At 44.1% G+C, this 27,862-nt stretch overlaps 2 protein-coding genes across 4 annotated transcripts in view; one reads left to right on the top strand and one right to left on the bottom strand.

The window, feature by feature from the left end:
• Positions 1-2,097, bottom strand: part of UBAP1 (ubiquitin associated protein 1) — a 33,982-nt gene extending 31,885 nt beyond the window's left edge. The window contains exon 1 of one of the 3 annotated variants that reach the window (XM_063181376.1): positions 2,044-2,097. The gene's annotated coding sequence lies outside the window, so the exon portion shown is untranslated. Of the gene's footprint in view, positions 1-1,576; positions 1,788-2,043 lie in introns of those variants that run through there. The other 2 variants (XM_063181377.1, XM_063181375.1) reach the window with 2 other exon arrangements.
• A 3,761-nt stretch (positions 2,098-5,858) lies between these two features.
• Positions 5,859-27,862, top strand: part of DCAF12 (DDB1 and CUL4 associated factor 12) — a 32,858-nt gene continuing 10,854 nt past the window's right edge. Inside the window, exons 1-8 of the mRNA XM_063180898.1 lie at positions 5,859-6,069; positions 7,005-7,259; positions 17,352-17,558; positions 18,798-18,858; positions 21,447-21,640; positions 22,735-22,800; positions 23,437-23,599; positions 27,282-27,466. Coding sequence (XP_063036968.1) covers positions 5,989-6,069; positions 7,005-7,259; positions 17,352-17,558; positions 18,798-18,858; positions 21,447-21,640; positions 22,735-22,800; positions 23,437-23,599; positions 27,282-27,466 — 1,212 coding nt within the window. The 5' untranslated portion in view covers positions 5,859-5,988. The remainder of the gene's footprint in view (positions 6,070-7,004; positions 7,260-17,351; positions 17,559-18,797; positions 18,859-21,446; positions 21,641-22,734; positions 22,801-23,436; positions 23,600-27,281; positions 27,467-27,862) is intronic.

The following is a 27,862-nucleotide window of genomic DNA, read 5'->3' as shown; positions in this document are numbered from 1 at the left end:
AGCACTTTAGTAGCAGCAACTTCTTCCCTGACTCCTTTGTGCCATAGGGCATGGACAGGAAAAAAAAATCCAAAAAACAAAAGGAGATATCAGGCCAAGTACAGATGGTGAGGCAAGGAAAGGACCATCACTTTCAGGTTTTTTTCTGAGACTAAACCCACAAACTTGCAAAAGCTGTTTAAAAATTACACAGTTTTTTGTTTCTCTGCCCTTAGAATTAAGGTTTTTCCCTAAAAGGTTTAAGCCACGCAGTGGAAACAGTAACCTTAAGAACCACTGGCACTTCTGAATTGCAGCTCTGTGCGCACAGGAAACTGAAGTAATTGAGCAGCAGTTCTGCGCGGTGCTGTAACCCAACACCGCCCGCACACGCCCCAAAATGCTCCTCGTACACCTCAGCCCACCCTACTGCCCATGCCTGCTGCACAGTCACACAGATCGCCCTGGGGAGAAAAGGGAAGGAGGCCAAAACAGGTGTTCCCCACTCTTGCCTGAAAAGTGCCAGGAAACCAGGAGTGCCTGTACAGAGGCAGAGGGTCCCACGCTCCAAGGCTGATAAGGGAAGGCAATGAAGAGATATGGCTAACTGCAGCACTTCCTCTTTTCCCTCAACACCCTGGATCCCAGCTGGAGCAGGAATAAGATCCCTCTCACCAAGCTCCCACAAAAACCTCTTGGTCCCTTAACAGGCTGTGGGATGCAGCAAGCCTTCCATCAGCAGCACAGCCACTGAAGTTCCACCATCCAGCACAACCCAGCTGCCCCTGAGTTTGGCAACATTCATTTGCCAAAGCGAGTCACGTAGGAATATCGACCTCAAAGTGCTTAAATCCAACGCAAATTCATTTTACTGGGTCTGGGATGGCAGCTATAAGAGTTCCACAGCCAAGTGCCAGAGTCCATCTGCTTATCTCCACTCTAATGAGACAACATCAGTGTCGTAACATTTCTATGTGATGAGGGTTTTTTTAACTTCTTTGGATCTTGTAATGATGTGGGGAATAAAAACAGTTAATAAGGCAGCTATTAATTTCCACCTATTGTGATTTCTTCTACTAATTAAAAAAAAAAAAAAAAAAACAAAAAAAAAAACAGAAAACCAGAACAAATATATCCCATTAGTAGGATAAATTTTTAGCTATCAAAACACAGAAAGAGAGCCCTTGAATTATACAAAATATAAATACATAAATAAATGCACTGAATCTCTAACTTTTAGTAAGCAACAAACTAAAGGGATCACAAAGCATAATCGGGAAGTTGAAACAAAGCATAATCGGGAAGTTGAAACAAAGCATAAACTAAGTATACATCCCTGGGATGTTTGCATCTCATACTCTGAGAAAGATGTAGCCAAAAGCAGAATAGCTAACTGGAAAAGATCCAGAAATTGGTGATCAGCATAAAAAGGGAAGCGTAGGGCTACAACCCACGAAATAAAGATCTTTAGCCTACAAGGAGATGCTGCAAAAGAGTGAATGCTCCGTGATTTAGCAGAACTCTAAAGTCACAAGCAGTATAGGAAAGATGAGCACCGTGATTTGCACAGCACAAGAGGCAGAAATTAACAAGTTACCTGAAGGTAGACTCGACACACACCACACCCCCAAAGAAAATCAGATGTTTGTTTTGGTTCTTCACCGATTTAGTTACTGCGAAGAAGCACTTCCGAACATCACGGACACCAGCAGCTTACTCGGATTTCAACAGCCACCGAGCAAACTCATCAGGGGTTACGAGGCAGAAACACATTCCCTTAACTCCGGCGGTCCCGGAAACTGCTGGAAAGCAGGAGCCTGAGGGGCAGAAGCGTCACCCCGCCTTGCCCCGCGAGCCAAGCCCCGGGCCGAGTGCCGGCACCGCCGAGCGGCTCTACCGACCGGCAGCGGAGGGTCCCAGTCCCCGGAGAGGAAGAAGGGGCGCGGTCCGTCCCCAGCTGCCCCCGCCCGGTACCTGCGGCCCCCGCGGTCCCCGCCCGTACCTGCGGCGCCCCAACCTCGCTGCCCCACCCAGTACCTGCGTGCCCCCAGTCTAGCCCGGTACCTGCGGCCCTCGGCCCCGCTGCCCCGCCGTGCCGCGGTCACCGCCCGCCGTCCCTACGGGCCCCGCTCGGCGCCGCCGGACCCGGGCGACGCCATCTTGTCTGGGCCCCGCCGCCGGGATGGCGTCACGGAGTGGCGTCACCTGCGCCCGCCGGGCCAATCGGGAGCGGCGGGTGGTGACGTCACCGCAACAGGGAGGGGCGGGGCGAAGTCAGAGCCACGCCTCCCTTGGGGGCGGGACCGGGAGCAGGGCCTCGGCCGGGAGTGTCCGTGTGTTGTCCCTGTGCCCGTCCCCGTTCCTGTCGCTGTCGCCTGCCTTTGCCAGCCGTGACCCTGTCCCATCCCTGCCCCTGTTCCTGTCGCTGTCGCCTGCCTTTGCCAGCCGTGACCCTGTCCCATCCCTGCCCCTGTTCCATCCGCTTACCAGCTGCTGTCCGTGTTGCATCCCTCACTCTGCCCTGTTCCATCCCTGTCCCATCCCCTGTCTCTGCACTAGTCCCAGTCCGTGCCTGTTCCGTCCCCGCCCCTGTCCTGTCCTCTCCCTGCCCCTGTTGCTGCTCCTGTCCCTATCCCTGTCCCTGTCCCTACCCTTATCCCTATCCCTATCCCCATCCCTGTCCCTATCCCTGTCCTTGTCCCTATCCCTGTCCCTACCCCTATCCGTATCCCTATCCCTGTCCCTGTCCCTATCCCTATACCTGTCCTAGTCCCTATTCCTATCCCTGTCCCTACCCCTATCCGTATCCCTATCCCTGTCCCTGCTCCTGTCCCTACCCCTATCCATATCCCTGCCCCTATCCCTGTCCCTGCCCTTGTCCCTGTCCCTATCCCTGTCCTTGTCCCTATCCTTGTCCCTACCCCTATCCATATCCCTATCCCTGTCCCTATTCCTGTCCCTATCCCTATACCTGTCCTAGTCCCTATTCCTATCCCTATCCCTGTCCCTGCTCCTGTCCCTACCCCTATCTCTGTCCCTGTCGTTACCCCTGTCCCTATCCCTATCCCTGTCACTGTCCCTGCCCCTATCCCTGTCCCTGTCCCTATCCCTACCCCCTTACCAGCCCCTGCCCCATTCCCTGTGCCATCTCTGTCCCTGCCCTTGTCCCTGTCCCTGTCCCTGTACCTGCTCCGGTCCCTGTTCTGTTCCCAGCTCCTGCCGTGCCCGGGAGCTCCCGCAGCGCCTCCTGCCCCTCTCCCGGCTGTGCCAGGGCTCCCAAGGGGCTGATGAGGCTGGTGAGTGGGACACAGAGAGGCCATTTCACCCCACACCCTTCAGCCCCTTCCCTCAGCGGCCACGGCCAGCTCACCCTCCCCAGGGGCTCAGGGGACATTCCCGCTGGGTTTTCAGGTTTCGGAGCGGTCCTTGTTCCGAAATGGAGGGGTTTTGTCCCAAATGGGTGTGGTAGTTGTGTGTGTGAGGGTGGACACGAAGAGGGGAGTTACTCATGGTAAATCACGACTGAAAATGGCCAAACTGGTATTACTGCTTGTACCCTCAGAAGAAGCTGGAAAGCCTGAGGGGTTTTTTATGGCTTCTTTTTCAGTCTGGCTTCTCACAGCACCCTTGTCTTTGGCGTTGGTTGGATGAAAACACAGAATAAAAGTCATAAAACCAATGCTGTACACATCAGGAAAATATGTACTGATTCCATGTGACTTGAGGCACCATCAGATATCAGGTGACCAGAAGCTGGCTTTTCCTTAAAGCCAGCCTGCATCTCACATGTTTTCCTTGTTTCTCTACCCAGCAAAACCACTGGCAAGTAGTGGTTGCTGGGTTTGGATCATATGAAGCTTTGCCTCTGAAATCACAGAAAAAGAGTGTATGAGCCACGTAGACATCAGAAAAACCACTCGTCCTTCCACATGGATCTGAAAGGGGTACAATGAAATGCAAATACATACAAGTGTTATCTCTTTAATTCCCTAGCAGTAAGTGATTTCCCAGGTGGAATGTGTGGGAAAATGTGGGAGATTCAGGCCTCCTGAACAACTAACCAATATGATCAAGCAGAAGCCGCTTATTGTTTACATTACAGACATATTTATGGATTCTACAATCTACTGAGTACACACTTCTTGATTGGTGCCTTTATCTTTTTAACTTGTTTTCTGCCTGCATTCTCAGAGTGTGTGTAAAACACCAGCCCAGGTGTTTTACAGTCCTGGTATCTAGTCCTTGTGGTCTTGATATGCTGTTTCTCAGCCTCTTCTTTCTTAATTTATCACAGTTTATGTTTCAGTAACCTTGATGAATTCCTGAGGCTTTGATAACAAACTTAGGAGCAGGCTGGCTGGTGCACACCATGGCCTAACCCTCGCAAATACATGGCAACAGGAAAATGACTGGGGGTAAAATTAGAGAAAACTGGGGAGTTACATTCATGTTCCAGCAGAATTATAAGAGCAGAATTATCGCAGAAAACAGAGGGTGAGGCGCAGTTACGACTCCCTGGGTGGGATGTGGTCAGCATGCCCAACTTCCCACACACAATCCATGCTAAAGGGGACTGAAGGGAGGTGGAGCAGACTGGAGACATCAGGGCCAGGCTCTGTTGAAATCCCGGCAAGAGGGGCGACTCAGTGGTGCAGATAAACTGTGTAGCAGCTGAAAAACAAGGAGGAAAAGGGGATGCTTTGCTGCTGAACCAGCTGCTGTGGGGAGGTCACAAATGCCCACCTCCACCCCTGAGGCTGCCTCAGGTGTGACGCTGACATTACCCACCTCCAAGGTACAACCCTGGACATGATGCATGACTAGAGATACTCTCCTAAAAATAGAGTAACTAGGGCAAAAATAGTATAAAAGTATGTTAAAATGGGGAGAAGTTAGGGAAGGTTCCACTGTAACTTCTGGGATTGACTGACTGATCAGGCTGAACCTGTCAGAACTGTACTCTATGTATGGTGATTGTTCATCACAATTGCTCTGAATACGTTTTTGCAGCCAGATCCTACTACTAGCAATCTTTGCACCTTAGCCTGTCACAGTTTTCTATTACAATAATAAAAGATTATTGTTCTGTAAACTGTCTCTCAAGCTGTGAGTCCTTCAAGAGCATTAACAGTGCACAGAATACTTGAGTGTGCAGCCCCGGGAGAGGGCCTCTCTAATGCTTTTGGTGTGCATTCCTGGATCTTTCCTGAGGTGCCAAGAGACCAGATAAAGGTGTAGAAACCCTCAAAGGGGTTTTTGTGTTTCCATGTGACCCTGAAAAAGTCAGCTGAACCACCTTCTGATCCAGTAGACTATTCACTATTCAGTGAAGAGTTGGACATTAGGAAGAATTTCTTCACAGAATGGGTGATTAAACTTTGGGAATGAGCTGCTCAGGGAGGTGGAGGAGTCACCGTTCTGGACACCTTTAGGGAAAGACTGGACACGCGCTCAGTGCCATGGTCTGGTTGACAGGGTGGTCACTCATAAGTTGGGCTGGGTGAGCTTAGAGGTCTTCTCCAACCTAATTGATCCTCTGATTCTGTCCCCATAGTGGGACCCTAATAGACTGGTCGGGCACAAGTGTCTAGGTTTTCCTGGGGCGCTGACAGTGATCAAACACGAGTGGTTTGGGAAAATGTCAGTTTCCTGGGAGGAATTCCCGAACCCCACCTTGTACTGAGCCCGCCTGGCCGCTAGGGGGCGCCCCACCCTCACCACCCTTGCTCCGCTGCCATGGCAACGGCAGAGGAGGCGCGGCCAGCTTGATGTCCTGCTAGGCAACAGGGCACCGGGGCGGGGCGGAACCGCCGCCGCAAAGCTGCGACTTCACTGTCGTAAAAAGAGAAAAAAAACCGAAACCCCGTGGTGCTGTAAAATGCCGTGAGGCGCGGCCGGCGGGGCTTGAGGGACAGAGCCCGGGCCCGGTCCCGCTCCATATGCCCCGAACCGCCCCGTCCCACTCCATGTGGGGCCGCTCCTCGTCCACAGCCTCCTCATCCTTCTACTATGGCCCGGAAAACAGTTAGCAGGAAGCGGAAAGCGGCGGCGGCTGCCGCCGCGGGGACCGGGGGACTCCAAGGGGAGCAGGTAAGGGGTGAGACGGGGGGCAGGGGAGAAGCGCTGGTTCCCGGTGGTGGGAAGGGAGAGAAGCGCTGGTTCCCGGTGGTAGGAAGGGGGAGAAGCGCTGGTTCCCGGTGGTGGGAAGGGAGAGAAGCGCTGGTTCCCGGTGGTGGAAAGGGGGAGAAGCGCTGGTTCCCGGTGGTGGGAAGGGAGAGAAGCGCTGGTTCCCGGGGCGCGGCGGACGTGGCTGTCTCCGGGAGGAAGGGGGTGACCCCGTCCGAGGGATGGGGAAGGAAGGTGTCCGGGGGGGCTGGGGCTTCTGGGCGGCGGCAGCCACGGTCCCGGTGGTAGCCAGGGATGAGGAGCCCCCGGTCTCGGTGTCACCTGGGAGGGACAGCCCCGCTCCTGGTGTCACACCAAGAGGGGCAGCCCCCAAGTGCCGGGGTCACCGGGGAGAAGGAGCCCCTGGTCCCAGGGCCAGTGCCCCGCTCTGTGCCCGCGCCCCGGGGCTCGCGGGGCCCCGTTGGGCTCGGCCGTTGTTCGGTCGCTGCCGCGGAGCGATGATGGCCGGATGGCTCTGGCCCGGCCGGAGGAGGCCGAGCGCCGCGGTCGGTACCGGGGAGTCACCGGGGTGTCACCCCTGCGCCTGCCGGGCTGGGGGGAGGGCTGTGTGCGCTGCCCCTCTCCCGTTCCAAGCGCTCCGCTTTTCCCGTGAGCATTGGGCGTACCAACGGTGCCGAACCGCCACCGACTGTCGTTATATTGACGCCGTGTTACTCCTTTAGCAGATGTTTATGTTTAATTCACACTGCTAAAGGTTTGTCAGCATTCCCGAGTTAATTTCCGTGCGCGGCGTTCCAAAGGCTTCAGGGTTTTGCCGGGGATATCGTTGAATTTGAAAGAGTGGTGTCTTAAAGTTTGTTTTAGTTGCTTTATCCAGTGTCTAACTTTATTATCCACAGTACGGGTGGGATCACTCTGTTAACAAAAGAAAAAGGCTCCCGCCGGTGAAAAGGTCTCTAGTGTACTACGTGAAAGGGAGAGAGGTCCGGATGCACAATGAGTCCAGCTACCACCGCTTGTTGCATGGATACGCGGCCCAGCAGCTCCCAAGCCTCCTGAAGGAGAGGGAATTTCACCTCGGAACACTCAACAAAGTGTTTGCCTCCCAGTGGCTAAACCACCGACAAGTGGTGTGCGGGACAAAATGCAACACGGTGAGTGCCCCCTCTCGCTGTTTTGTTTCCCTCTCCTCTATAATTATTTCACCTCCACCCTCAAACGATGCTTACCATAATCAAAGTGCCTGGATGACCAGGGGAGACATTAGGAATTAGGAGTGGAGTCAAAATCGCGCCCCATTAACTTTCAATGAAAGCAGTGCTTAAGTATGATCTATTCTCATCTGAATGTGTGGCACTGTAAGCCCCAGCACCTCTGGAAGCCCCAGGGGCACCTCTAGAAGCATCTGTGTGACCTTACAGAGCGATTTACACCTGGTTGTCGGATGAAGAGCCAACAGTGGGATTGGATCTTTCCTTTTGTCCTGCAGATGAGAAGCTAATGGACAGATATTTGTGTCTCTAATGGTGGCTGTCAGTGCTTGGCCAGACTTGCTGTTAAGGTTCCTTTTTTCTGTTACTCTCAATCTTACACAGTTTGGTTTTACATGTGGTTCTGTGCTGATGGCTTTTAAAAGTTGTTCTAAAACTGTGCTTCAACTCGAGGTATTTGTCAGAGCAGCCAGAAATGTTCTGAGGTTAAAAAAAAAAAAAAATTCAGATCTTCTGTGTTGCTTGTTGACTTCATAATTATTCACTCTAAAACCGTTTCCAGTGTTTGAATAGCTTCTGTGGTTTATATATCTTTACATGCTTCTACAGAAACTGACAACTTCTCAGGTTCTTGAAGTGATGCTTTGACACGTTTCAGGGGAATATTAAAATGGTGTCTAATCCTGTGGGATTAGTAAATGGAGGAGACCATATTTCATAGGTATTATTCACCACCAGAGTTAGCAGTCCAAGGTCATTGGCTGAGGTTGCAGTTTCATGCAAGGAGTTGTGATTGAATTGGTGCAAAATCCTAAACCGCAGGTTAGTTGGTGCCACAGATGGGAATTGAGGGTTACAAGGAATGAATGCATAGATGCAGCAGCTCTTAAATCTCAGAGTATATCAGGTGCTGCAATTGCTTCTTTGCCTCAAGATCCTTCTGTGCCAAAGCCTTGCTCAGTGGTCTGACCAGCCCAAGGGTTAGTGGGCTGTTTTTTTCCATTTCTGATGAAACCTTCTGAGATGTTCTATTATTATTTGCAGTTGCACAGGGGGAGGCTTTTATGCAGTAGCTCTGAAGAAGCAAGGCTGAACTGTATAAACAAAGCAATCTTTTAACAGCAATAAGCTCAAAATAGAATTTCCCTGCCTACTTTCTCCACATACGTTCATCTCCTCAGCCAGTCAGCAGCCAGCACTGCTTGTGGTTGTAGAGCTGCTTACGGGAGACAAACTCCTGCTGAAACACAAGCTCCCAAAGATCTTGCTTACTCTAGCGAGATGACTGTGTGTTTTATGGAGTTGCCACGATTTTGCTGTGTTCTGTAACTTTTGTAGCTCGGGCGCATCTGCAGCGAAGATAAATGGGCAAGGGGGCTGTTAATGCAACCTTGCAGAAAATTGTTTGGAACCAAGCAATCATGAAGCTGAAGAGGGATTCAGTAGTATTGTTGTTCCCTTTGCACATGCTGCAAACAAGAGTGTTTGTCCACAGCCAGACTTAATGTTAGAGACAGACCTCCTCTGTCATTGAGCAAAATAGTGATTGCAAAAGAAGTTCCTGAAGCATTGTGAAAGATCATATATGAATTATGACTGCTGTACCTTGCTTGCTTTGTGCTCGCATTTGAACAAGTAAAGCATTAAACTCTACACTCTAATTACGAGATTTTTCTCTCTCCTTAGTGAGTGACCTATTAAAGAAAAATGCCTTTGCTGATTCTCATATGCTGAAGTTGTGGCATTCAAGTTGGGAGTAAATTAAAAACACCTTGGTTGACTTCAGTGAGGTTTGCTGCATTGGAGTTGCCTTTAATTAAAGTTATTGCAAGGGAAAAATATAAACTATAGCAGTTATTTTGATCAGGGCTTGACTGTGGCACTGAGTGCTTTTAGCATTTAATTTATAAATTACCCTTCACTGTGCAGTGCTAGGAGGATTCAGTGTTCTTAATGACAAAACAAAAATACGCTCTTGTCATAGAGAAAGAAGTTTGGGTTTAGTCACTTGGCAGTTACTAGTTACTATAAAAGTACTGAAGAGAATATGGAGTTTTCTGTCAATTACTCTTTTTTTTTTTATGACAATTATAATTTGTTCAGTTATATGGAGTAACTTTTTATCTTTAAAACTATTCCAGGGAGGGAAATAACTTTATTCTACTCCAGTGGACCATGGTGCTCATAGTTGAGCAGTAAATCAAATATTTCAGATATTTGTGTTCTGTAAAGGTGCATGCTTTTTCAAGTTGATTTAAAATTATGGGAACTATTGCAAGCATGCAAGCACCTAAAATTTCGAATTAAATCACCCAGACTTTTCACCTGGGCTTTGCAGAGCCGGGATTCCTGTTTGTAAGAATTTCCTAGACCTTGCACGCAATGGGCTCCTTAATGTTTTTCCAATTCAGATGAATGAGCAGGGAACTTCGTAAGGGTGCAGACATTTAGGGTGTGTTCTGATAGGTATCTAAATTACCAAAAACTGATGCTGTGAAGATACACAGAAGAAACTGTCTCAGAAGAAGATATGGTCTGTAATCTGCAGTCTTCTGAGAGAAATTTATGAGACTTAGGTAGGAGATAGGCTTATGGCAGACAAAAACATAGAACACAAAGTTCCTGTGTTTTAGTTTGGTTTTTTTTTTCCTCTTTACTATTTCAGGAAATTATGAAGAATAAAGTAGCATCTAAAAAGTAGTTTCTGTAATAATTTTTCAGCTTCTTTTGCTCTGTTAGTTATGTGTACATGTTCAAGATATAATCCTTTCTCTAATTGCAAAGTTAAAGATGAAAAGCTGTAAGAACTGTAAATCATTCCCTAAATACAAGAAGCTAATTAGTTTCCAGTTGCTTGAGAATATATTTGCTTGGAATCTAGTTTGTTTTTTTTTCTTTTTCCATACAAGTGTTATAGATGTATTTGTGTTTGAAAACTTCCTTTCTGAATTCTCTGAACTGATTTCCAAGGCAGCTTCTCCAAGGCATGCTTGGGTTGGTTTCTGAATGCTGGCTGAAACCTTTTCTGTCTTTAGCAGATTGCTGTGGTGTTTCCTTGGCTGCCATGCTGTAGGTCACCAGCTCTCACTTCCCATTAGAGACTTTAAACTTGTTTCTGGAGATCCTGTGTCTGTTCTGTGCATCTCATACAGTTAGAGCCCGGTCTTGTACTCCTGAGATTGTGGTGAGAGTGCAATGGGAAGTTCCTCCTCTCTCTGTGAATGTGGACTGTCTTATGAGGAAAATTATTTCCACTTGCTTTGCAAGTTAATGTGTCTTCTGGCTTTGCATATGTGAGGAGGCGTTGAGGTGACAGCTCATTTCTGATCACATCTAGAAAATGAGAAGTCTCCTCCAGTTTGTAGCTCTACTCAAAGTCCAGTGAAGAGTGACTGAAACTTGGTGTAAATCAACTTTTGATGTCTGTAGTTGGTATCTCCATTCACATGTCTTTCAGTGGCTCATGACCAGATAGCCTGGTGTTGGTTTCTTGTCTGAAGAGTATTTGCTTTTCTGTCAACTGCACATGACAGAACTGTCTGGCAGTTTCTGTTCCAGGTATGATATGAGTTGTTACGATGCCCTTTAGCAGACAACGTCTGTCACTTCTCCATCTTTTGCCATCTGTCAGCATGTATTAACTGTCTCCCAGCCCCCTGAAATTAAACATGGAGGGCCAAATGCAAATAAAAAATTATAAATGGGGTTTTGGCACTGCACAAATGCAGTAACATCAAAGTCTGTGGCTATTATCTGGTAGTGCTTCAGAGTTTGACAGAAAGATGGAGTGCCTCATTTCAGGGTCTTGTCTCTGGAAATGTGAATTCAAAGTCAACCAACTTGCTGGCGGCTTTTACTTCTCCTCACTTCTCAGGTGGTTTCTTTATATTGTGGATGGTTTTGCTTGAGACCCTTTCAAGAAGGATGTGCAAGGCCATTATGCCCTTGAGTTGCCTCTACTGCATAACCTGTTTTTTGCTAAGATTAGTGCATGTTAACGTGGCTGGCGTAGCTGCCTTTCCCTGTGATGTTCGAAAAGTCATATCAGGAAAATGAAGTCCCAGGTACTGGAAAAGGGAAGGCATTGTATGTCTCTGGAGAAGTGGTAGAAAGAAAGACTCCAGGAACTACTGCCCTGCCAGCCTCCCCTCTGTGCCTGGGAAGATCGTGGGATCTGCTTTCCTCCTAGAAACTCTGCTAAGGCACATGGAGGACAGGGGGGTGAATTGAGGCAGCCAGCATGGCTTTACCAAGGGTAAATCCTGCCTGACAAACCAGAGGCCTTCTGTGATGGCAGGAATGGACAAGGAAAGGGTTACAGATGTCATTTATCTGGACTTTTGTGTACAGCCTTTGACACAGTCACCCACAACATCCTTCTGTATAAATTGGAGGGAGATTGATTTGATGGATGGACTGTTGGGGGGTGAGGCATTGGTTGGATAACCACATCCAGAGAGTTGGTTGGATAATCACATCCAGAGTTGGTTGGTTGGATGAGTGGAGTCCTTCATGGATCCGTACAGGCACCAGTGTTGTTTAATATCTTCATTAAGGGCATATATAGAGGAATCCAGTGCACTCACAGCAAGTTTGATGGCAGCACCAAGCTGAGTGGTGCTTTGACACACCTGAAGGATGGGATGCCATCCAGAGACATCCAAACTCAAGGAGTGGGTCCATGGGAACATCATAAAGTTCAAGGCCAAGTGCTGGTGCTGCACCTGGGCTGGGACAGCCCCTGGTGCCAGCCCAGGCTGGGCATGAGCAGCCCCAGAGCAGCCGTGCCCAGAAGGGCTTGGGAGTGCTGTGGGTGAGAGGCTGCACATGGCCCAGCCATGGCACTCCCAGCCCAGAGAGCCAAACGTGTCCTGGGCTGCACCCAGAGCCCCGTGGGCAGCAGGGCAGGGAGGGGATTCTGCCCCTCTGCTCTGCTCTGCTGAGACCCACCTGGAGCCCTGCATCCAGCCCTGGGCTCCCAGCACAGGAACCACAGGGACCTGCTGGAGCCAGCACAGAGGAGCCACCAAGATGATCAGAAGGATGGAGCACCTCTTCTACAAGGAAAGGCTGAGAGAGTTTTAGTAGTTCAGCCTGGAGGAGAGGAGGCTCTGAGAAGACCTTATAGTGTCCTTCCAGTACCCAAAGGGAACTTTTTTAAAAGATGGCTTGTTGTGACTGGAGAAGAGGTGATGGTTTTCAATTAAAGGAGACACACTAGATACAAGGAAGATTCTTAAGCTTTACCATCAGCATAGTGACACACCAGCATGGGTTGCCTACACAGCTGATGAGTGCTCTATCCATGGAAGCATTGAAGGACAGGTTTGACAGAATTCTGAGTGACCTGGTCTAGCTGATGTCCCTGCTTGCTGCTGGGCACTTGGATGAGACAACCTTTAAGGGTTCCTTGCAACACAAACCATGCTATGCTGCTTTGTTTTGATCTTCAGCAGAAAGTGGACATACCATGCCCGTTTGGTAAAGTGTCCATGTTTCTTTGGGGCTTGGCATATATTAGTAAATATGTATTGCTACAGGAAAAAGAACCTGATGCCAAGTGTTTTATGAACAGAAAAGAAAGAGATTTATCATCTGAATAAAAGTCAAGGCTGAGAACTTGGAAAAATCAATCACTGATACTCAGGTGTGACCAGAAATACTATTGCTGTAATAGCACAATAAGTATTGTCTTCTTTTGTTGTTTTGTTAGCAAAAAACATATTTGAAGGACCACAAGTAATAATTCTCCAACTTGGCTGTGGGAGAGATCTTTTTGTGACCAGCCTTAGTTAGTCTGGAGTCATGCCTCTTGCACAAGTGGATGTTCCCACCTGCTCGTTTTGGCTAGCACTGGCTATGGAGCTAGGCTAGTGCATGTGGCTAGCGAGTCATCTGGATCAGCTTGCTGCTTTGTGTGCAGACAGGTTTTCTTGTAGGGTTAGTTTCACCAAGATAGATACAGTCGACCTTGCAGCTACTTGAGCACTAGTTATTGTCACAAGGGTGATGAGACTGTTTAGGTGGATGGTGAGGAGGAGGCAGGTAGGTTCTCAAAATAGGCTTAAGCCAGTTGTGAAACTTGAATGTGATTGAGTCTCTTTTAGTGACTGCTTTTAGCAGGGCAGTGTACTTATGTTGGGTTTCTTTCAAAAGTTACTATGAATGACAAGAATGTGCCCATGATTTCTGAGAGCACTGTGTGAAGAGCTGGTGCACAGAGCATGTTGTGAGCTCTTGCACAAAGAATGAACAGTCTCTTTCATGCATGCCATTTGCGCCTTTTAGATCTCCATCCATCTTGCTTGTGTAATAAAAACAGGATGGTGCCCTTTATTTTTGTTTTGATTGATTTGTACAACCAGATACAAAAGATAAGGTAGGGTTTGGAACTGTTCATCTGCTGTTTTTTGTGCAGGGGCAGCAGCTGAAGACATAAGTCTGTGCTGCCTTGAGATGGCATTCATAGACCTCTTTTTTAATCTTGCTGTTTATAGTGAATGCTTTCAGTTGAAGATACATGGGAAGGGAATTTATCTGTATTGGATTGTTAGCTTTCTGTGTGTTTCTTCCCCCTAAATTATTGTGTCCTGAAAGGCAGGCCAAAAACATGAAAAAACCTGGTAAACCATTCTGCTCTCAGTATTGCGTATAAGAGTATAATGTGTTTTGCAGTTCATACTCTCATCCTTGGATACTCCGTTTCCTGCCGCAGTCTTTACTTCTGGCAAGTTGATTAATGAACTTCCCTCATCAGTGAAGCGACGTAGTTCCTTGATTAACTTGATCATAAGCAGGTTGGACAGCCAAGAAAACAGCCATATAGTAATTGCAGGGAAGCCTTTTGCTAAAATGAGTTCTCACCACTTCTGCAGGCTGAAAGAAAAATAAGTGTACAGCTATCACTCTCTGCAAATATGCAAAGATCAGGAAGTTTCATGGCTATGTCAGCTGTAGTACCTAACCATGCTTGTCTGCCTTGATCCTTGAGTGATAGCACTGTTGCAAGCTGTGCATCCAAACTGCTTTAAAAAAAAGGAGGGGAAATTGATTTCTCTCTTCTGTGTCATCCAGCCTGTTTCCTTGTTAGAACACGGTTGTCTGGCATAGAGCATGGCAGCTGAGTCTGCTCTGTTTCTCACAGATGAAGTGTGGTCCTTTCACTTCTGCCAGATGGCTGAAGCAATCCAGATTTGGTAAATCCTGGATGTTAAGTTGTTTGGCATAGTAAAGACTGACATGCATATTTTATTAGAAGGAAGAACCAAATTTTGTGCAAAGCTTAAAATCAAGAGACAAATACATGCAATTCAGTGTTTGGAAACTGGTGGAGGTTTTTTTATGTCAGCGAAAACATTGTGGGCTGGGTTTTAGTTTTTATACAATGAGTAGCTGGGAAAAAAAAAATCTTATTTCTCTTTGAGATAACTGTATGATAAAATTACCATACAGTAATTTTCTCTGTTATCAGGAGTTTGTCAAGACTTTTAATGTCTACTCTGCTTGGAAGTTGTTGGCAGATGTACTTATTTAAGCAGCTGAAAATAGTTTGTATTTTATTTATTCTGGTGTCTTTAAAACTTCTGAAATGGTATTGAAATTTTCTGCTGGGTTCTTCTCTTGTTTCTTAACATTTCTCCCCTTTTGGCTTTAAAAATGTCTATCGACTGTGGCTCATCTTGGCTTCTGTGTGCTGGATTTATAGGGATGATTTCTTGGCAGCCAGAGGTGCGGCTTTCAAGCGTGAGCTTTTGCTTCCTGTTATGCCCCAGGTGGTGTAAGAATCTCTGTGTGTAGGCAGTGGTTGCTTATTTTACTGAAGGGAGGTGATGGTTGTTTTTAAACTACTCTTTGGCCAAGTTCCTTACCAAGCAAATGGAGAAGTTATTGCTCTGACCTTTACATCCAAAACAACATAGCCAATCCCTTACATGTGCAAAGTTTAAGTTCTTTATCTTTTTAGTCTGATTAGTTTAGAGTTTAGGTAAAAGTATTTTGCGTTAGAGTAAGTTTTTATAAACTTACTCTATGTCATACTCAGGTGTATGACGAGGGTGTCAGACTAGAGAATGCAAAGGGGTTTTAATTTCATTCGTCCTACCAGTTGACTTGCACTTCCAATCATGAATCGGTTACAGCTGAAGCACAATTCTTCTGAGTCCATGAAAGTCCTTAGGTGTGGATATGTTTTCCTAATTAGTACAACATTAGGACCTGCACCTGACACCTGCAAGCTTTAATCCTAACTCATAAACTGTTAATTTTTTTTAGGGTTTTGGGTTTTCTTGAGTAGTTTAAGGGGGATCGGGAAGGCAATTGGGCATTTCTGCTGGAGAGAAATACTGGGGATGAAGGGAGATATGCACTCATATGGAGAGGACAAGGGAGGGTGAGAGGAGAGGAAATGACTGATCCTGATTCTTCAGTGCAGGTATTAATTTTCAGGTGGTTAAGGCAGAAGGACTGCTGTGTGCATTGTGTTCTTCCCAGCTGTCTCCAGCAGTGAAAGCTTTGTAAGGCTTGGGAAGAGTAAGGAGTGCCTCCCTCCTACTCAGCTACACCAAAGCTGTTGCCATACACCACATGTTTGTGCAAAATAAAAAAGTAAACATGAAAATGCAGTCTCTGTAGGAATCATCTGTTTGTGCAAAACTGCTACCAACAATCAATTGTAGGATGAAGTTGAGGCATAATTCTAGACACAACAGACCAATAGCAACGAGTGGATTTCATCTTTTCTGTGGAATGTGTATCAAAATTTTATCAGGTTTTGACAGTATGTTAGTATTCTGCTAGTTCAGTACTAGCAGAAGTAATAGATATGCTGCTAAATTATCTTAATGTTATTTTTCCTATGCTTTTATTAAAGAACAGATCTACACTCTGTATGAGTTCACCAAAAGCAGCTTGTATGTATAACTTCTCTCTAAGAACCTCTAGATTTTCTTGTGGCCTTTTAGAAATGTCTGACAAAGGATTTCAGAACAATTTCCTTAAGGTGTGTATTTTTAAAATTTGTATTGAGGGTTTTTGTTGTTACTGTTGTCATCTTTGGTTCACTTCCAGAGGTTTTGAGACAACATTCTTGGTTATAGAAGGAACCGACTAAAGATGATTTAGAATTATAGACCTGGGCTATGGATTCTAGATCACTTGCCTTAGTGCTAAGTCAGCTTCAGATCCTCCATTTCGTTGCTTCACTCATGTTCCCTTACAGGGCTTTGTCTCCTCTGTTAGACCTATTTGACTGTCAGTGCAGCTGCCCTCTGAGCACCATCTGTAAAATGACCCAGCCCATGAGCCTCCCAAATGAAAGTGCACTTTGGCAGGCAATGTAAACCTTTGTTCTGGTTTAAATTGTAATCTCGTGGTTGTATGTGTCTGAACTGACATAACGCTGGGCATAGGGTCTGTTTGAAGAGTTGTAAGGCTTTATAACAGTTTTCTGGCAAGGTGTCAGTGACATACTGCTCTAATTTCTTTTTGTGGAATGAGGTATATAGCTAAATATCTTTCTTTCAGATGTTCACACAGGCAGTACTGTATTTAGTTACTATTCTCTGTTTATCACCAGAAAATAAATTCCACTTGCATAAACTGTTAGTCTGTCCAAGCCAAAACTTTATGGTAACTGTGTTACTTGGGAGGCAGGAAGAATCGTGCTAAGCTCCATGGGGCTTAATGGCTTTTTTGAGGTGGGTTTCTTCCCTCACTGTGGTAGGTGGAAATTGAAAGACAATATTGTTTTGTCGTACTGAACAGGGAAAAGAGTTTTATATTCAAGGTCTTTTTATTCAAGAGGGAAACCTCCCTTGACAGATTTCTCTCCTCTTCCTTCCATTACTGTGAAAATGAAATTGGATGATTGATTTAAACCCACTGTAATTGTTACTTAACCTGTTTTGAGAAGGAATTTATGCATTTTTCAGCAATCCTTGAAGCATTTGTGGATTTCAACTCAAAAATAATGTCAGTTCAAAATAGGGAGGATATTTGACCATCTTGTTTTTCTTATCTGTTTTTTTTTTTCCCCAGTTATTTGTAGTAGATGTCCAGACTGGTCAAATTACCAAGATTCCTATCCTGAAGGATCGTGAGCCTGGCATGGTGAACCAGCAGGGATGTGGCATTCATGCCATTGAGATCAACCCCTCGAGGACCCTCCTGGCCACAGGTGGAGACAACCCCAACAGTCTTGCAATTTATCGTCTGCCTACACTTGATCCTGTCTGTGTGGGAGATGTAAGTGGGAGTATCTGGGGAAAATGTATTCTCTCACTTAAAAAGTTACCATTTTGAAGTGTGTTTGATCAGAGCAAGGTTAATATTTAGGAGTCTTGTAATGAAGTAAAGTTCTGAAAACATTTCTGATTGAGTTGTCATTTCTGTTGTGGTATCTTAAATATAATTGAGTATTCAAACATGTGAGTGGATTTTCAGGGCTTTGGGTCAGATTTCTTCCTCACCTTCATTCAGGTCTACTTTAGCTTACTTTTCAGCACAAAAAATGTAACAAAATCCTAAGTGTTAAAGTCTAACTGTGGTGATGAGCTCTGAAACTATTTATAGTGAAAAAGCTCTTTTGAGAAATGAAAAATATGTTGCAAGTTTTTAAATTTTTCCTCTTATCCCTGTGCAGCTTCTGGATGTATTATTCCAGAGAGGGAACTTGGTGTTGAAGATTAGTTCTAACCTTGTGGCTTGTGGCAGTTCCATACAAACTGGTACTGTTTTTAAAACATCCTGAGGCCTTTTTAAAATGGCCAGTCTTTAAAAAAACAGGCTAGAGAATATAGTGGTATCTTGTGAGTGCTTCTCTCTCATTTCTCCTTTTTATTCAGAATTTCATGTAGATGTTAACTGCAACAGCAGAGGTCAGGTCAGAGTTTCTGCAGCAGCAGATAACCAGCTAGAGCAAGACTTGACTGAAGATTTGCATTACTTGCTCTTCATTTGTGTCGCTTTTTAGCTTTTTAAACAAAACTAGAGTCTTATGATCCTTTTTTTCCCCCCACAGGTTTCTCACACACTAGAGAAAAGAGTCTTGAAACATTAATCTTAGGTCATGTATTGTAAACATAAGATTTTGGTTATTTTTTATAGTAGGATATGTGTTGGAAGAAAAAAAATCCAAACAAATAGATACTTTACAGAAGAATGCTGCTTTCAGAATGGAAAATGTGAGAATCCTGGAAATTCTTAGAATTTAGATTAATTTTTCCTTGGTCAGAGGCCTATTTTTCCAAGACCTGGTTTTTCTTTTTTTTTTTTTTGTTAATTGCACACTTCAAAAGCAGAAAAGTTAAAATTACTGCTAGGTGCTTGAGGGGTTCCAGCTTGATATTGGAATCTTATCTGTATACTTTTAATGTAGGTCTGTCCTTCTGAGCTTGTACTAAAAATTGAAGTGAAGAATACTTGTCTGCTTTGAGACTGCTCTTGATTATAATGGCACAGAAAAATCTCTCTTTCTTCTTTTAGGATGGACACAAGGACTGGATTTTTTCAATTGCATGGATCAGTGATACTATGGCTGTTTCTGGTAAAATCATGCTTTTTCTCTTGAGATTTTTTTTTTTGGGCCCTTATGTTTTAAACTTTCCTGCTCTCTGAATGTTATAGTGATGCCCAGTATTTGATAAGTGTTAGGAAGGCACCTCTGTGGGGGCATTTAAACAATTCCTGGACTTAGTACAGTGCTTCATTTTATTTTGTTGTTGGGCGTTAGTCTAGATCTGATTTTCCTAGTATTAGAATATTATTGTGTTTCTAGTGAAGGGGATGTTTCAACACAATGAGTTACAGGAAAAGATTCCACATAAGAGGAGTAATTTCAAGAGGGATGTTTGTTATTGATTAATAACTTCAGAACACTTGAGATCAATATTGGTTTCCTGAAGTAATGTGAAAGAGTAATGAGAACTCACATTGTTTCATCAAGCTCTCAGTACAGTTGTTTGTGTATGTGTATATGTATATATGCACTTACACTATGGCAGTCAATACAGAAGGCTGTAATAGAGAAACTCAGTTAATGACTTTTTGGTGACTAGTTGGATAATCAATGTAGCTTCATAAAGAATTGCTTAAGTAAAGGTAAAAATAGTAATGTTTTGTTGCATTAATTCAGCAGTTGCATCAATTCAGCCTTTCTGTGCTGAAAGGGTGTACTGTTCTGTACTCAGAGTTGTCAAACTGCAGGTGAGAGAAAATCATAATAGTCTTATATAAAAGTCACATATTTGAATTGGTTTAGTTTAGTAGGATTGGTTTAGTTTAGTAGGATTTTTCTTCCAAATCCAAAAAGCTAATCCCGGAATTTCATTTTTGAATTTAATATAAAACTTGATCCTGCAAGTCTCTACCCCAAATGTCTACAGCAGTTCCCTCACATTCAAGCTAGTAAGCTTGAAGAGAACAGCACAGGTGATTACAGATGTCCAGGGGAAAGATAAGGGCCTGATAGATTGCATAGCATGTGAGATGGAACTGATGGAAAGGTCAGGGGTGGATGTGTGAGTGGAAGTGTTCTCTACTGCCATATTCTCTGCTGTGGTGCTTATAGCAGGCTGGATGTAGGTTCCAGTCTGCACATCTCAGACACCAGGGAAAATTTGTTGAAAGCAATTAGCAAGACTGGTTGATAAACTGAATTCTTTAGAACTCACCGACAACCCTAATTAAGAGTGAAAAAAGACAACTAACTTCTGACATGACTTGAATTGTACAGATTTCAATTACATCTGTATCTGAAAGTGTTAAGCAGAAATACTTGAACTCCACTCTAGACATTGAGGATATAGCCAGTATTTTTATGGCAAAAAGCTTCAGATTAGATGAATAATTCCCAGGATGGCATGAGTTTAGGGTAGCAAATGATACTCTGCTTGGCTTCATGACTAACCAGTTGAACAACATACATAGACTTTTTCCCCTGCCAGGGCTATTAAAAGGGACAGCTTCCTCCGAAAGTATGTCAACATGTTTAGAAATTTTACTGCTGAGTATTCAGCCTCCATAACAAACAAGATTAGGTGCAATTAAAACCAATGGCATGTAATGGAGTGGCAAGATGTTGTGCTGCTGGATGCAAGTGCATTAGGATGCTCCTTTTTGTATTTTTCTCTAGTAGGTGACAGTGGCAGATGCCTGAATCCATCTGTGAGGGGGAAAAGCCACCTCTGCTGTGCTGGACCACTCCTGTTGCAACAAGATGTTTTGCTTTACTGTCTTTGCAGCTTTTCTCCTGTGAGATAGCAAAGCTGATAAGTTTAATAGCCTCATAGATATATAGCTTTTCACTTTATGTAAAGAAATTGAGGTACCTGTCAAATCTGTCAGAGCTGACTTGGAAGTGAGTTGTCTGAACACCAGAAGAGATATGTATAAGGTCTTGGATTAAGTCTGTATTGATCGGTGAACCAGAGGCATTCAGCTTTCTTGATGCAGTGTTCTTAACATTAGTGATTCATATCTTAGATTAATGTCTTCAAATTTAGTAGAAAAATAAAATGAGTTATTGTCTGTTTAATCTAAGTTACATTCTTTGAGAAGTGGCACAGGTTTTAGTGAAATAATTTTTCTGATAGATTTAATCCAAAGTGGTACAACTGTGATTAGAAATAAATGCTTGTGTTCAGCTCACAAATTACTGTGTACTCAGCCATAAGCATACTGACAGAAATCAAGTAAACCCAAATTGGCATAAACCCAGCTGAGGTTATTGTGGAAATATTTTGCATTGGTTTAACAGACTGGTTTACCAAGGCTGAGAGTGACAGGCTCAGGCTGAAGCTGTAGTGTTCAGTCACTTCTGAGTTCATTCTGTATATGAGATGATGATTGTTGCACAGGGTTGTGGGTTTTGATGCATCCTAATTAGTTTGAAAATATATGAGATTGGCTGGCTGCTTGGAAACCATAGAGACAGTTGACAGTGACTTCATAATATTCTGAACTTTACAGCTTAGTAAAATCATCCTTTTGTTAATATATGGGCACTAACAGCATGTTGTGTTAGATTAAACTAAGAGTATCCTTTTTTTCAGACCCTATTGATTAATTCTTTTCTTAGAAAAGAGGAGTTCTGTATATGTGGAATGGACTATTCATATGTGGACTATTCATCAGGTTCCCGGGATGGTTCGATGGGTCTCTGGGAAGTCACAGAGGATGTGTTATCCAAAAGTGATGCCAGGCATAATCTCTCTCAAGTTCCTGTCTATGCCCACATAACACACAATGCTCTGAAGGATATCCCCAAGGAGAACACCAATCCTGACAATTGCAAAGTCCGAGCACTGGCTTTCAACAATAAGAACAAGGTCAGTAAGACAAGCAAAACAGTTGAGAAGTCCTAAAACTGCCCCTGTGTATTGGAAAAACTAAAAAGTAACTAAATAGAATATGCCAGAGAAGCAAGTTAATATGTTTTTCTTTGATTATTTTGCATCCTTGTCTTTTGAAGCAGTGGTTTTAATCTGCAACGTCTGCTTCTGCCCCAAGTGAATGGAGGAGTCCAGAAGGGAAAAAAACCCAACTCCAGACATTTTAGAAGGCACAGTTTTCCTGTGGGTTTGATTTTAGATTTGCATCTTAAGCAGGGGAATAAAGAAATATTTACAAGAAGACAAGAAAGCACCAAAACATCTCTTGCAGCTTGAATCCCATTCTTTAGTGCTCTTTCTGCTTTCATTCACATTCTGTGAAGACCAGCTAACATTTAACAGTTGCTGTTTCAGTGGCTGAATCCTTTCTGTATTGCTCAGCAGATGAGGTGACTGACTCACAGGGCAGGCACTAGTGCATGCTTTGGGGTTATTTTGTTGGTATTTGACAAACAGTAAATGTCAATCTCCCCCATCCTGATCTCCTGTTATTACTAATGGGTGTAGCAATTCGTCCTTCACCACTTTTTTTTTTCCCTCCTGCACTCAGAGAACAGAAGAGGTGTGAAGGAAAGGTGGGAGTGCTGTCTGAAGCACTGATCCTGTAGGCTTTATTTTTCACAATAGCTGTTAGTTACTCCTCCATGGTGGAAACCTGATCTAACTTTTTCAGTAGAGTAGTGCCTGAAACTTGCTTTAGGCTTAGAATCAGTGTGGGACCTGTTGAAGAGAATTGTCAACTCTAGATTGTACTGTCTCATAATTCGTTATTTGATTGCCTAGCAAGATTTATGGTTTTGAAAGTTATTATTTACTCTTTTGCTAATTTAGATACTACTTGACACCTGAAGTACTGTATACCATTCTATGAAGATCAGTATAAAATAAAAATTATCTTGATAGAGCCTTTATAGGATTATGGATGAATTCAATGCAGACTCTGCAGCCTGCCTAGAATAGAGTGTGAGTTTGTAAGGATAGCTATAATGCTATCCTAACTAACTCTCTTCTTTTTATTTTCCTTCTAATAGGAGTTGGGAGCTGTGTCCCTGGATGGGTATTTTCATCTTTGGAAAGCAGAGCACACGCTATCAAAGGTGCTTTTCTGTTTGTTGGAGTTAAACTTCAAAAACTGCAAGCAGTTAAGGCTGTTGACTATTCTTGATTTCCTTCAAATACTTGAAGAGCAGCAGTGTCTGTAAAACACTTAAAAGATCTATGTAAAATGAAATGTCCTGAAATTTGAAGCTTGAAGAGGAGAGAAGCTCCGCATTCCCCTTAATTGAGAGGACAGCAAGCATTCTTTACTTTCTGCTAGTTTCGGGTTAGCTGAAGTGAAATATTGCACGGAGTGCGGTGGATACTTGATCAGTAGAATTCATAAAGGAAGTTGCACTTATTTAAGTGTAATGGCAAATCACACCCAGTGAATGTGATATGCTTTTTTAGCTGAGAGCTGAAGTTGCTGTGCACCTGCTAAAGATATAGCAGCAGCTTAGAAGGATCTAAAACAATTTATTGAAATGTCCATTTTTCTTGGCTTCGGCCTTTATTGTCTCAGTTTGCTTTAGATAAGACGTGCCTTTCAGGTTTTTTCCTTCTGGGTCTTATTTTTCACCTGCATTTTGTGTTTTATTTCCCTGCAGCTTCCTAGAACATAGTTTACAAAACTGTTTTGTTAACGCCTTCGTCTTTTCTTGTAACAGGTTGATTTTTATTTTTTCTCTTTCCAGTTACTTTCCACAAAGTTGCCATACTGCAGGGAGAACGTGTGTTTGGCTTATGGTCAGGAGTGGTCAGTGTATGCAGTAGGATCACAGGCACATGTCTCTTTTCTGGATCCAAGGCAGCCTTCTCACAATGTTAAATCCGTCTGTTCCAAAGAACGAGGCAGCGGTAAGAAACCTGGGAAAGGTGCTTCAAATGGTTTGCTTGCAGAAGTAGCTGTTAAAACTGTAGTAAGTCAAGCTTCTAATGCACAAGAAGCGCTTTTTAGTGATTGGCTAAATAATTAGCAGTGTATGTATAGATTTGGGTTTGTGACAGTATACCTGGAGCAACCAACAAACCAAATATGACCAGCTCTGAAATCTAATGAAGGGCAACATCGCTGCCATTAGGAGCAACTCAATTGTAAACCATCCAGATATTACTGAACTTTCAAAAGTGTGCATTTTTACTTCTGTGTAATTTTTACTGGGTCTTATTCTATTTTTTATCATCTCAAAGCAAATGTAGTCTTTTTACCACTATTTATACTGTTCTTGCATTCTTTTCTATGAATTAGAAAAAAGGCATGTTGCCTGCTTTGTGCTACCTTATTGGAAGTATGTGCTGTGAGGAAAAGCTTGCTTTGTAATTTTAAAGCAGTGACTGAGACTTCTGATTTTCTGTGTGATTTGATTACTATTTCCTTTTCTCATGGATGCAGTATGTCCAGTTGAACCTTATACCAGGGCCAGGCCTGAGGGCTTGCAGATTGCATGGTCCCATAAAGCTCTCTCCATATTCTTTACTATCAGGCATGAGAAGGCACAGTGAGTGCTATATTAATCCCAGACCAGTAAGTTGCAGTCCTTACTTAGCTTGTCTCTGGGCTTCCATCTCTTCTTCAAGCAGGTTACCAGAGGAGGACGTATGTTGGCAAAGATAGGAAAGTTTTATTTATGCAGTTACTGAGCGGTGTTGTCCAGATCAGTGTCAGGGTCTGCTGCTTTCAGTTATAGGAGAAGTATGTATAATGTCAGGAGAAATCACCTGAACATCTTACCAGCAAGATTGCTTGTCCTCACTTGCTGTTAGTGAGGATTCTGTCCAGGTCCTCACCCAGACACTGCAGTGTGGTGGCTGGTGCCTGAAACCTGCCTCAAGTATGTGATCTTCCATATTGGGGAATAATGTCTGTAGGGAGTACTTTGAGGGGTTTCTCCAGTTCATGTCTGGAGAAAGCCTTTGTTCAGGGCTGTTTTCTCTTCTGCAGAGTAGGTGCATCTTTTTATTTGGCATGGTGGTGGAGGCACGTAAATAACAGCAATTCCCAAGATACTGATTGTTTGCACTTTATATTGATCTCCCTGGGACTTGGAATGGTGCAGCACCTTTAGAAAGCAGGGTCTTTATTGATCTATGGACTAAAAGCTGATTTCAAGTGGTACCTGAATGTGCTTTAAGTTTCCAAATGCACCTGCTGAATGTGGTGAGTCCATGTTAACTTCAGTTCACTTGTGTAGTATACAAAAGCAGGTCACAGAAAGGTGGTGGCTCAGTAAGGCTGGAGCTGGGGCTGGCTTTCGTCTGCTGTAACCCTGTTTACACAGGAAAGTAATGAATGCTTTTTAGTACATCTTGTAAGTGTTGCTTTTCATAGCAGCTGTAAAGGGAAAGGCGCACCTTGGACAGTAGCTCTTGATCCACGAAAGCAATTGCTCTCTGCTTGACTGGCCTGCAGAGCCATGTTATGTGCCCTGTCCTTCATGTCCCGAAGGCAGCAGACAGTGCTTGTATGGCATAGGCTCTGTGATTTCTTGTTTATGATGTTCCACTACCTCTTCATTTCTTTCCGGGATCTGTAGACCGTTCCTGCAGCATGGGAGTGAGGCTCAATATACTTACCTAAATTACCTAGGTCCACCAGTGGTAGTGGGCTGGGAGTATAGAATTTAGTGTGATAGGTTCTAGGCACAGGCTGTACTTTTAGCTTGATGGGAATGATTAATCTGAGGTACTTCAGCCCCCTAGGAGACAATTTGAAATGCTGTTTTTTGAAAGCCTGTTCTAAATACTTTCTTAGTAGTGGGTACATCATGGATTTCTTTGGTAAATTTCTTTGGTTAGAGAAAGATCCACAGTTGTTCTGCATTTTATAGCTTTCTATTAATACATTTGATTGAAAAGTAAATGCCATCTGCCTTGATACTCCATCATCTGTTTGTGTGAAGTAAATGTTCTCCTGGGTGGCTTGTCCAGAGCACTTCTTGGAGCAAAAATAAGAGTAGGTCCACTCTTGTGCCTTTCTCCTCTTATCCAAGTGACTGCTCTTGCTGACTGCAGAGGGCTTAAAGCTTTCTTGTGTGTCTTTGCCAGAGCCACCCAGATCCGTGTGATAGAGTTGGGGGAAGGTCTTCTGCTGTCTTAAGTGCATTTGTAGCTCTCTGAATTAAAGTGAAGATTGTTATATGAATCTCATAATGTATTTCAGTAGAGAGACAGTGGTTTCCCACCCGTTAAGCTCACAGCCAAGACTTCACCCCATATCTGGAGCAGGACAATGTGGCCTTGACTTGTTCTAAGTCATCTCGAATGCTGGTGGCTGTGGATGTCACATCCCGTGGCAGAGGTAGAAGGATGAGGACATGTTTCTTGTTAGAACATTTTACAGAGGGGAAGGGGAAACTCCCTGATTGCATCCGCAGCTCCAGGTTGTCTGCTGTCACATGCACTGCTGGGAATAGTCCAAGATGATACAAGTTCTGTGGCATTCAGCCCTGCTTGGTGTGGTGACAACACTTGGCATGTGAATGTAGCTGACATGACTCACATATTTCCTCTCCTGTTTGAATGCTTGTTTAGGTTGTAATTCAGTGGTACTCTAAAGAGAGCCTAAAAAGCCCTTGGGTTTGTAACCTGGCATTCTGTCAAGAAGGAAGGAGAAGGAAGAGTTGTTTGGAGTAGAGTAGCTACACAGAACAGTATTTGCACAATAAATGGAGATGAGATAACAGGATGTTTTGCAGGTTGAAAATTCTTACATTCAGAATCTCCCCAAGACTAGTTCCAAGGGATCCTTGATTAGCTGAGACCTCAAATTTAGATTTTATAAGAACAAAATTTACATTCTGTTCAATGTAATGGAATAACTGAATTGTGCTAACATGTTTAGTTTGAACTGTACCTTCCCATGTACTGGTGGAACGTGGTGTTGTTTAGATGGCAGGAGTCCTGTTCTGTTTTCTTTCCTGGCTGAAGTGCTGAAAATGCCAGCTGCTAAAATTCAGGTGGGCTTTGAGAATGGAGTGGAGACAGATCAGGCTCATTAATAGTTCTGAAGGTATCTTATCAGCAAAGTGACTGGTGATTATTATGGTTACACTTGCTTACAGCTAGCCTGTTGATAAGCGCAATGCACTTGGTGTCAGCTGGGACTTTCTTTTCTCAGATGGTCATTTACTGCAGATTAGCAGGTAGTTAGGGTGTGAGCTCGGGGAGGAAAACAGGATGATGTTCTTCCCTCTGTCTGCTGCTATGTACTCTTGGTGTGTTCACTTAAAGGCTTGTGCAGACAGAGCAAAGGTTCTCTGGACCCTAATTGGCTGGCAGACCTGAGGGCTGGTGAGGACGAAGCTTCTTATTATGAACCATTGGTGTAGCTGATGGTCTCAAGGAGGAGGGCAGTCACGTATGCAATCAAAGCTGCTGTTTCAATAGCATCAGTGGGATTTGTCTGCACTGTTCTGTAGCGGTGGGAAAACTTGTGTTTCCGAGAATACTAGTAGTTAATATTAGACATGAAGCAGCAGCACTACAGAGCCAAAGCACCCCTGTTCCTTACTGCACTGTCCATCTCTTCTCTGTTTGACAGGTATCCGCTCAGTGAGCTTCTACGAGCACATCATCACTGTGGGGACAGGGCAAGGGTCCTTGTTGTTTTATGATATCAGAGCCCAGAGGTTCCTGGAAGAAAAGCCCCCCCGTGCCTGCTATGGGCAGAAGCAGAAATTAGGAGGAAGTGAAATTTTGAAGTTGACAACTGGGAAAGGCTGGCTGGTAAGTAGTTTGTAGCTGTGATAGAGGTGGGGGAAAGTAGACCCATTATATGGGAGCGGCACAGAGCATGAGCAAGTTCTCTTTGGACCTGTTGTGTGAAATGTGTCTCAGTCAAACAGTATTCATGTAACCAGTAAGTAAAACTGAAGAGCAAGAAGTGCTGCAGAATTGCATTCCACAAAAGCTTTATGAAAGAGTACTGAAGGCTATTTGTTTGAGTGTAAGGCATAGTGATTACAGTTCTTAAACACGGATTCATAAATGAACTAGATTTTATTTCTTTGTATTTTCAAGTGTAATCTAACTTGTAGTTTTCAGAACCTCAAACAGAAAATCAATTGTCTTTCTTTAAAGCCATGGTAATCTAATGTGGTACTTGAAGCAAGAGACCTTGAA

The sequence above is a fragment of the Melospiza melodia genome, chromosome Z (assembly GCF_035770615.1).
Source record: "Melospiza melodia melodia isolate bMelMel2 chromosome Z, bMelMel2.pri, whole genome shotgun sequence".
Classification (NCBI taxonomy): domain Eukaryota; kingdom Metazoa; phylum Chordata; class Aves; order Passeriformes; family Passerellidae; genus Melospiza; species Melospiza melodia.
Note: the sequence above shows the minus strand (reverse complement) of the source record. Positions and strands in the feature narration are given on the sequence as shown.